This window comes from Chrysochloris asiatica, unplaced genomic scaffold, assembly GCF_000296735.1.
Source record: "Chrysochloris asiatica unplaced genomic scaffold, ChrAsi1.0 scaffold00042, whole genome shotgun sequence".
In the NCBI taxonomy this organism is placed as follows: domain Eukaryota; kingdom Metazoa; phylum Chordata; class Mammalia; order Afrosoricida; family Chrysochloridae; genus Chrysochloris; species Chrysochloris asiatica.
The window spans coordinates 15217219-15227719 of record NW_006408560.1 but is presented as its reverse complement, the minus strand read 5'-3'; the positions used below and the strand labels follow the sequence as shown (position 1 = coordinate 15227719).

Here is a 10501-nt window from a genome sequence, read left to right as displayed (position 1 = left end):
GGGGGGGGGGGGGACATACAACGAACACACATAAATTAGTATACAAAATGTCATACTATATCGGATGAAGGTTTAACATCTAGAATACATAAAGAACTTTTACAACTCAACAACAAAAAAGCAAACAACCTAATTGAGAAATGGGCAAAGAACTTAAACAGACATTTCACCAAAGAAGATACACAAATGGCCAGTAAACACATGAAAAACTGAATGGTAGTAGTCATTATTAGTTGCTGTAGAGTCAATGCCAACTCATAGTGATCCCATGCATTAGGAAAATGCAACTCAAAACCACAATAAGATACTACTTCACATCCACCAGGATGAAAATAAATTCAAAATGGAAAATAACAAGGATTAGTGAGGATGTGGAGAAATGGGAGCCCTCATTCATTGCTGATAGGATTGTAAAATGCTGCAGTTGAAATGGGTGTGGGAGGGAAAGTGGGACAATCACCATAAATTTACATAGGTTTTATAGAGGATATATGTACATGGGTATTAACTTTTTTTTGGATGTACTCTAAAACACTCATGAATGTATAGTCATTTAAACAACCAAAGGGCACGTTCTGCAAGTCTGCCTCCTGGCCGCCAGCATACAGTCTTTCTCTCTCTTTCTTTTTCTCTATAGTCCTCAGCTGCTGCCTCTCCATGTCCTCATCTCTGCCTCCATCTCTGGTGTCGCTGCTTCTCTGGATAGGAATCCACATTCCGCTCATGCTCTTTTCCCTTGATGGTCCTAGGGTACTCTCTTCCTGTATTGTAAGATTAACTCCCCACCCCCCTTTTTTTGTTACAGAACTTCTACCTTTACTGGTGTGACAATCGCAATTAGTCATGATAACAATTATTTACTATTGAATCAAATTAATCCTATCCCCATCTCCTTTCACCATACCCATCTAGACATGATGAAAACTATTCAGTGGGGATTCTACCTTCCCCTACACACTCTGAAACTAAACTACCCCTTGAAAACTTGTAAGCCAGTCACTTTGTGCCTTTACAACCCCTCCCAACACCCCATTTTACATAGCCAATGTCTAAGTTGCCCATCCCTATCAATCCTGTGTACAGAGGGGATGGAAATGATTCTTGATGTAAAGATTCCTTCCCTCTCAGTTTGTATTTTGAACTACTACTTCCATAAGTATAGATCAAGTTCATCAAATTGTAGCAATTTATACTTGTTTCCTTTATCAAAAAAATTTTTTTTAATCTTCCTCTAGTGAAGTTCAGATCATCCAGCCATCAAAGCTAGGTCAAATGGATACTATCTGCAAGTTTGGGCATCAGTATTAACCTTTGCTGCAGATATATCCATGAATGTGGTCATGAAACATAAAGGGAACAAAGTTAAGAAAACTTTTTAGACATAACTAAACACCTTGAGGGAATGAATCATGGGACCTGGGAGCTCAGGACCATGATCTCAGGAGACACCAAGATCAATTGGCATAACAAAGTCCACAAACACAAAAACATCCTACTTTGTCATTGCTCAGTGCAGTCCGTCCAGTGAGTTCTGACTCATAGCAACTCTGTATAGGGTTTTTGAGGAACAGCTGGTAGATTTAAACTGCTGATTGTTTGGTTAGCAGTCCAGTGCTTATCTTACAGTACCACACCAGGGCTTACTACGTCCTACTTTGGTGAGTAGCAACTGGGTCTTAAAAGCTCATGAATGGCCATTTAAGATACAACTATTGGTCTCTGCACATCCAAAAAAAAAAAAGAGTGAGGAAAATCGAAGACACATGGAAACAATTAGTCCAGTGCACTAACTGTGCAGATGGGCAGAACATCTGATCTCCACAACCCTGACAGGAGAAGAAATAGATGGTGCCCACCTACCACTACCAACTGCTTTTATATGAATCATATTAGAAGGTCCTTGATAGAGTGGAAGAAAAACATGGAACAAAACTCAAATTCACAAAGAAAAAACAGTTTTGCTGGTCCAGTCCGATAGAGTCCTGAGACTATGGCCCTTAGCCACTCTTCAGGTCTATAACTAAACTCACCCCCATGGCTCAAATTTCAGACAAACAATAGACAGGTCTATAAGAGGAACAATAATACTAGAGAGCTATGCACACCTTAGACTAATCAACCATTTTAGATTCAAAGGGCAGCATTTACCCAAGGACAAAGTTCAGAATGGTTAAGGAAGGAAGGAGGAATGGAAATAGGAAACACAGTAATAAGGAAACTAGACACGTGATATTACATTGTGAGGATTGTAATTAATGACATGAAACAAAATGTGTGTGAACTTTTTAATGAAAACTAATCTCCTCAGGGTGAGCACTCTCTGGCCCAGAAGGAGAACTGGGGCCATGGCAGCCATTGCACTGTTCTGTTCTGGCTCGAAAGGTGTAGGGCAGATGCTGAGTCAGAAACTCTCTACAGTTACAGACCCTTTAAGATTTGGGTCTGTCCTTCATATTTGACTGGATTTATGGTGGTTGCAGCAGTGTGCTACAGTTTTTAGGACTATATAAGAAAACAATGTAAACTGATATTTCTTGGATTAGACAATGCAGGAAAAATAACATTACTACACATGCTAAAAGATGGCAGACTTGGACAGCATGTCCCAACATTACATCCTACTTTAGAACTGACCACTGCTGGCATGACTTTTACAACTTTTGACCTGGGTGGACATGTTCAAGCACAAAGTATGAAGAAACTATCTTCCTGCTATCAATGGCATTGTGTGGATTGCGCAGACCATGAAAGGCTGTTAGAATCAAAAGAAGAACTTTATTCACTAATGGCAGATGAAACTATTGCTAATGTGGCTATCCTGATTTTTGGGAATAAGATAGATAGACCTGAAGCTATCAGTGAAGAGAGGTTTCAAGAAACGGTTGGTTTATATGATCAGACAACAGGAAAGGGCAATGTATCTCTAAAAGAATTAAATGCCAGGCCCATAGAAGCCTTCATGTGCAATATGCTCAAAAGACAAGGCTATGGAGAAGACTTTCGCTAGATGGCACAGTACACCAATTAACACCAACCCAGATGGGTTCCAGGTCTTATCATTCAGGCCTACCCAGAGATTTGATCATCTAGCATACATATTCATAATTTGAATTTATTAGACTTTTGTTAGTTATAAAGCAGATGTTTTTTGGTTTATTAATATCAGCTTAATTTGGGTGAAAATTGAAAACCGATTCAAATAAGTTTGAATATCACAATGTTATCTTTATAATTTCATGAAAATAATTGGTTTTTACAGTTTATAATCCAACATCCCCAGCATCATTTATAAATGGCAACTTTGTGGTAGTACATTTGAAACATCTTTTTACAACAAAAAACTACAACTGTAAACCTTATTGAAAAGCTCATCATGTTAAATTTTTAATGCAATTTTTTGAAACTAGTTTAAACTTTTTAGATTATATGTCTACCTGTCTTAAGAATCCTTGTGTGGTGCTGTGGGCTAATGTGTCAGACTGCAAAATCGTTTGAACTGTAAGGTTGGTGGTTCAAGCTTACCAGCTGCTCCTTGGAAACCCTATATAGGGTTGCTATGGGTTGGAATCGACTTGATGCACTTAACAACAACAAAATCTCAGGAGTGGAGTCCTGGTGTGGCGCTGTGGGCTAATGCGTCAGACTGCAAAATTGTTTGAACTTCATGGTCGGTGGTTCAAGCTTACCAGCTGCTCCTCGGAAACCCTGTACAGGGTCCTTATGGGTTAGAATCAACTCGACAGCACTTCACAACAACAACATCTTAAGAGTACGGTTAATAATTAGTGTATCAATGATAACGTGATACCTTATAATCTTCAATAATTTTTTTCTTATGCAAACGTCATGCAATAAAACACACTAATGTTTGGGGAAAGAAAAAAAAAAAAACTAATCTGCTAGGTAAATCTTCACCTACTTCACAAGTCAAAGTTTTAAGAAAACGAAGATCATATGACTTAGCAATTCCACTCCTGTTACTAAGTACTGTTGAGTCAGTGCCGAGTTATAGCGACCTTGTATAGGGTATCTGAGGAGCAACTGGTGAGTTTGAACTAATGACTTTGTGGTTAGCAGTCCAGTGCTTATCCTATTGGGGCTGGGGAGGGGGAGCAGTGACCAGCACACATGCAGCTCAGGTTTGTTGGCTCTGTTAAGGAATTTGGACTTTACTGTAGGATCAGGGGGAACAACTGAGAAAAGTCGAGAACAGAGGAATTATTATATTACATGTTTAGTTATTTTAAAGGATTGATCTGTCTGCCTGTATATTATGGATTTTAGGGAAAAGCAGAAGTGGGAGATAGTGGAGAAGCTACTGCAACAATCCAGGCAAGAGATGATGGTAATGGTAACAGCAGAGAAGGTAAGAAGCAGTCGAGTTCTGGGTGTATTTGGAAAGTATTGCCATGGGAGTTTGCTGAAGGATTGGAGATGGAGGTGAGATGGGAATAAAGAATGGCACCAGGTTTTTCATCTGAACCACTGGTACAGTGGTGGTGCCATTTGCAGCACTGGGCCACTGAGAGAGGAGCAGCAGGTCTGGGGAAAACCAGGCATTCCACTTGGAGTTTGATATAACCAGTAGATGTGCAGAGGCAGATGTTGAGTGGGCAGTCACATGCATGAGTCTGGGGTTTGAAAGAGAGACCTGGGTTGAAGATAGGAATTTGGGAGTTGTTAGTATGGAGCTGGTATTTAGAATCATGATACTGGATGAGATCAACTTGAATGTGAGTATAAATAGAAAAAAGGGGACATTCCAATGCTTAGAAATCAGGAAGAAAGGAGGTCATAGCCAAGGAGACTGAGAAGGAGCAGCCAGTGAGGTAGGAGGACAACTAAAGAAAGAGTAGAGTTACAGAAGCCCATGTGAAACAAGTATTTCAAGAAGGGAGTGATCAGCCATGTTAAATGCCACTTAGAGAGTGAGGGCTGGGAACTGCCCACTGAGCTTGACACGGTAGTAAGCCTTGAGACCTTAGCATGAGTTATGGTGAACAGGAGGTTCACGTTCTGGAGTCATGAATAGTGGGTGGACCCCTGAAACTTTTTCCCTGGGGTAATTTTTAAACCTTAAACCAAAAATATCCCCTGAAGTTTTCTTAAAACCAAACAATAGCATAGCTTAACTAGCAAAAATGGTCTGCCTTGAGCATTACATTCTTTTACAAACTATCTATGTGGAATCAAATTGACAACAGCAACTCCAAAGACCAGACAGAAACCTTAGGAGTCAGTGAGTTTACGTTAATGGTGGGATAACAACTTAGAAAAAGAGGGTAAGAATAGTTTCTCTTTATTGTTAAAGTAGGGATGCCAGGACCAGGCTGACCAGCTGATTGTGTCTCTAAGCTGCTGTGTGTAAAGTACTAAGTATAGAATAAGTAGTAAGCAGAGATTACTATTTTATTATTATAGAGGACTGTCTAATTTACCTCTCTTGAAGTCCAGCACAGTGTCAGATCAATGAAGATACTTAATGAATGCTTGTGGAATGAATGAATGGAGTAACTGGAACAGATACAAAGCTATACAATCATGTATCCCATCCTTTCATCATTGGTCTAGAGCATCCTTTGGACTTCTCATTCCTACAGACGCTGAAGAGCCAGGCTGGGTCAAGGCACAGCCCAGAAACCAAGGTCTTCTTCCACCTCTATCCTTTGCTGCTCAGATAAGGCATCCTCCCTCCCCTCCCTAATCCCACCTTCCATCCCCAACATCAAACCACTTCTTCAAAGCCCACTGACAGGCCCATTTCCAGCAGGGGCCTGAGAAGACCTCTTCCAAATGTAGCCTGTTTTCCTTCCCACCCTAAAAGGTTACTTTCCAAATTATCTGCTCTTTCTTCTCCTAAAATAATCACCTACCTCAAATGAGATTCTTTTAGGAAATTGCCCCTTCCAGTTTTGTTGCTTTGTTTCCCCTGAATAAGAAAACTAGACATTCTTCTAGGATTTATACCTCCATCCCCTTCTCTGGACTGGGGTACCTTGAGGCAAGAGTGGCACCTGTTTTGCTTTGGTGACACTCCCACCTCATGTTGGGTATAGCAGGGTTTCTACTAGAATTTCTGTATGAAACGTCTGGTGAGTCCTACCCAGCACTTCCTCCTGAAGGTCTCCTATCTATTCCTCCCACTTTTCCATCGGGCTGCAAACCTTAAGGTCAGCAGTTCAAAACTACCAGCTGTTCCGCGGGAGAAAGATGAAGCTTCCTGCTCCCGTAAAGATTTACAGCCTCGGAAACCCTGTGCAGGGTCGCTATGAGTTGGAACCGACTCCATGGCACATCACCACCACTACCAGGTATCTGAGGTGGCCCGCCATCTGGTGGCAGAGTAAAGTCATCTTCCCCCAACACCTCCTCCCTTAATTGCTCACTCCAAAGCAGGTTAACTCCTGCTGGAGTGTGAAGGTGGGGGAAGCTAATGAATAGGCTTGGATGGAACCCCAGCATTTAGTTTTTGTAAGCTCTTCAGCCTATTTTAATGTGCAGGCAGAGTTGAGAATCACTGATGTTGACCAGCAACATTAGGTACCCCTACTCAGGAGCTTGTTAGAAGAGTTCTCAGACCCTATGCCAGCCCTACTGAATCAGAACCTCTGAGCGTGGAACCCAGCAATCTGCATTTTAACAAGCCCTCTTGGTGACTGTGATGCACACTAACAATGGAGAACCACCACTGATCCAGACGAACTTTAAGGTCCTTTCTAGCTCTAAGAGTCCCAGAACCTCTGGGAAACAAAGGTCCGATAGTCTCCCACCATTTCATCTCACGGGCCAATCTTCCTTCGAGGCAAACCAGTCAAACTTGAGATCACAGAATGGTCTTATTTTTTACAGCATCATATACTATAAAAAGCTAACCAAAACTACTTTTCCAGTTAAGTGTTCAGTTTGGCAAGTAGTGGCCTTGGATCTTACTATTTGGTTTATGAAGCCTTCACTTGTGGTACCTTGATAGCACCTTGATTTTCATCCTATCACCAAGAGTTAGACTAGTTAGTGTAAGGAGGGGAAAGACCTCCTCTTGAGGAGAACTGGCCTTGCTCACTGAAAGAAACTAATGGTGGCAAAATGGTAAGCTTGAGAAGGAGCCTGGGTCCCCAGGAAAGGAAGTAATCACCTCCTGGGTTTCTATGGCTACAATCTCTCCTCCTGGCTTTCTTTTCCACTCTCTGCAAGGAGCCGGGAGAGACAATAGGTTAAAAGGTTCAAGGATTCCAATCACAGGGCTTCTATATCATTTAATGGCAAGGCACCAATGTGTCAGCCATAGTGGGATAGTATAACCAAACTTGTGTCCGAGTAATCCATGTGCACACACAATGTGGAAAGGGTATACTCAGGGGTTGAGCCTGAGTATGTTCAGAAGGCACATGCTAATTACATGAACTAGTGATCCAGACTTCATGGCACCTATGTCCTTTACACTAATACCTTTCCCTCAATTCACATCTATGGACTCATGGGAGACTTGCTAAGTATTCCTAAGAAGAAAAACGCAGGTCCAATTTTGAATACTCCTTGAATACTTGATCATATTATGGAATTATTATTATTTTGTATTTGTAATGGAGTCCTTGTGTGGCACTGTAGGGTAAGCACTGGACCATAGATTGGTTTGAACTACAAGGTTGGTGGTTCAAACTCACCAGCTGCTCCGACTCATACAGGGTCACTGTGAGTCAGAACCGGCTTGGAATTTAACAACAACAAACAACAGCGTAGGTGTAATGATCACATAGTTATTTTCTTTCATTATTTCTTTTTTAAGTTTTTATTGTGAATTGAGTGAAAGTTTACAGGGCAGATCATCAGTTTTACATTCAACAAATCATACACCTTGTTTCATTACAATGATTATAATCCCCTCCATGTACCATCAGGTAACAGTATTTCTCTTTATTCACTTTAGCTCTTTTTTTTTTAACAACACTCAGGCATATATAATAATTTATACCACCAAAGGGCACATTCTGCAAGTCTACCTCCTAGCTGCCAGCTCTTAGTTCCTCTCTTCCCATAAATCTAGAGTCCTCAGCTGCTCCCTCTCTCCATGTCCCCATGTCTGTCTCTATCTCTGGTATCACTGGATAAGGTCTCACATTCCGTTTGTGCTCCTCTTGATGGTCCTAGGGTCCTTTGTTTCTGGACTGCAAGATTAATTAGTTCCCTGTTTTGATACAAAAACTTTTACAATTATGACAGTCACAATTAGTCATGATAACAATTACTCACTATTGAATCATATGAATCTTATCCCCATCTCTTTTCACCAGACCCATCTAGACAAGATGAAAACTATTCGGTGGTGACTCTTTCTTCCCCCACACACTCTTAAACTAAACTCCCTCTTGAAACCTTGTAAGTTAGTCACTTCATGCCTTTATCGCCCCCTCATTTTAGGTAGCTAATATCTGAGTTGCCCGTCTCTATCTGCCCTGTGTACAGAGGTGATAGCATTGATACTTGATGTGAAGACTCCCTCACTCTCTGTCTGTATTTAGAGTTACTACCTCCATTAGTGGAGTCCTGGTGTGGCACTGTGGGCTAATAAGTCAGACTGCAAAGTCATTTGAACTGCAAGGTTGGTGGTTCAAGCTCACCAGCTGCTCCTTGGAAACCCTATACAGGGTTGCTATGAGTCGAAATCGACTCAACAGCACTTAACAACAACAACAACAATACTTCCATGAGTATAGATCAAGTTCATCAAACTGTAGCAATTTACCCTTGTTTCCTTTATCAAAAATTGTTTGTTTTTTTTTTTTCCTTCCTCTGGTGGAGTTCTGATTATCAAGCCATCGAGGCTAGGTCAAATGGGTACTATCTGCAACTTTGGGTGTTCTTTTGTATCTCCCCTCACTTCGTATCAGCTGGATGCTTCACTCTCATCTCTACCCCTCTGTGGCTATGTCGTCATCCATAGACTCAGGTGTCCCAGGTTTCACCACACTTTGGATCAACCAGCCTTTCTTCTCTCTCTCATCTCCAGGTCAATGGGAGTCTATGAACCATGGTTGAACTCAGCCCATTTCTTCATTGCTGGCTTTCCCCCTCTTCCACTCACCAGTACACCAGTATGGTTGTCAGCAAGCTTACATGCCTGCTTATGTGTTCCCTTTGAGTGTCAGTCTTAGAGGGAGGTTTGTTCTGAAGGAACTTGATCGTTTGTCTTGATGGCTTTGTTATTTTCTTTTTCAAAGCAGTTTTAAGTTTACATAAAAATTGTGCAGGAAGTACTTGTCATCAAGTCAACTCCGATTCATAGTGATCTATGAATAACACGATGAAAGATTGCTTGGGCCTGCATCATTTTCAGGATAATTGGTATGCATAAGTCCTTTGTTGTAATTATTGTATCAGTACTCCTCTTTGAGGGTTTTCCTTGTTTTAATTGGCCCTCTACTTTACCAAACATAATGTCCTTTTCCAGAGATTGGCCAAATTAAGTGAGTTGAAGGCTTGCCATTCTTGTTTCTAAGGAATATTCTGGTTGTTTTTCTTCAAAAGTTAACTTGTTTATTATTTTGGCCAATTTGATATTCTTCACAATCACCACTGCTCAAATGGATCCATTCCTCTTCTGTCTTCATCACCATTCAACTTTGCCTATGGTTTACTATGTTGAGAACAACAAACTGAAGAGAAATGGCATCACATTCAGTCAGAACCAACTCGACAGCACTGACAACAACAACAAAGCAAAAAGGAATCATGTAAATACAGAACTTCCAAATGGCAAGGAAATCAAGTAGATGTCAAGATAAAACAGACTGTTTTGAGTAGGGGAAAAAATTAATAAATTACAGAGTAACTTCAAAGAAAAATAGCATACCTGTACATCAAAATGTAAAAAAATTAGGAAAATCAGAAAGATTTAGTAAATATTAACACAGCAAAAATGAAAACAACAAGAAAACCTACAAACAAAATGAACTCATCATAGAAAATTATGTGGAACAAAGAATCCAGCAGCACCACAAAAAACACACACAAGAAAACAACAACATTCAATTCAGACCTATTGATAATTACACTGAACATTAATAGATTAAATGTATCAGTCAAGAGACATAGAGAACAGATGGATAAGAAAACAGAATCCTTCAATGTGCTGTCTACAAGAGACATATTAAAAAGATGGAGACAGGCTAAATGCCCATCAACAGAAGAATGGTTAAACAAACTCTGGTACATACACATAATGGAATACTACAAAACATTGAAGAATAATGAGAATCTGTGAAGCACCTCACAACATGGTTGAACCTGGAGACACTGTGCTGAGTGAAATGAGTCAATCACAAAAGGACAAACATTGTATGAGACCAATGTTGAAAAAAAATTAAAAAAAAAAAAAAGTTTTCTTGATAAAACAAACAATTTATGATGGCTATGAAACACCAGATGGAACACATAGAAATCAAATAGACTACATCTGTGGAAAGAGAAGATGGAAAAGCTCCATATCATCAGTGAAGACAAGACC

The 10501-nt window shown here is 40.4% G+C and overlaps 1 protein-coding gene and 1 pseudogene across 1 annotated transcript in view; one reads left to right on the top strand and one right to left on the bottom strand.

Moving 5' to 3' along the window:
- Positions 1-3028, top strand: part of LOC102817488 — an 8295-nt pseudogene extending 5267 nt beyond the window's left edge.
- A 1893-nt stretch (positions 3029-4921) lies between these two features.
- Positions 4922-10501, bottom strand: part of TSACC (TSSK6 activating co-chaperone) — a 12632-nt gene continuing 7052 nt past the window's right edge. Inside the window, 1 exon segment of the mRNA XM_006861732.1 lies at positions 4922-4980. Within this exon segment, the coding sequence (XP_006861794.1) occupies positions 4922-4980 (59 nt within the window).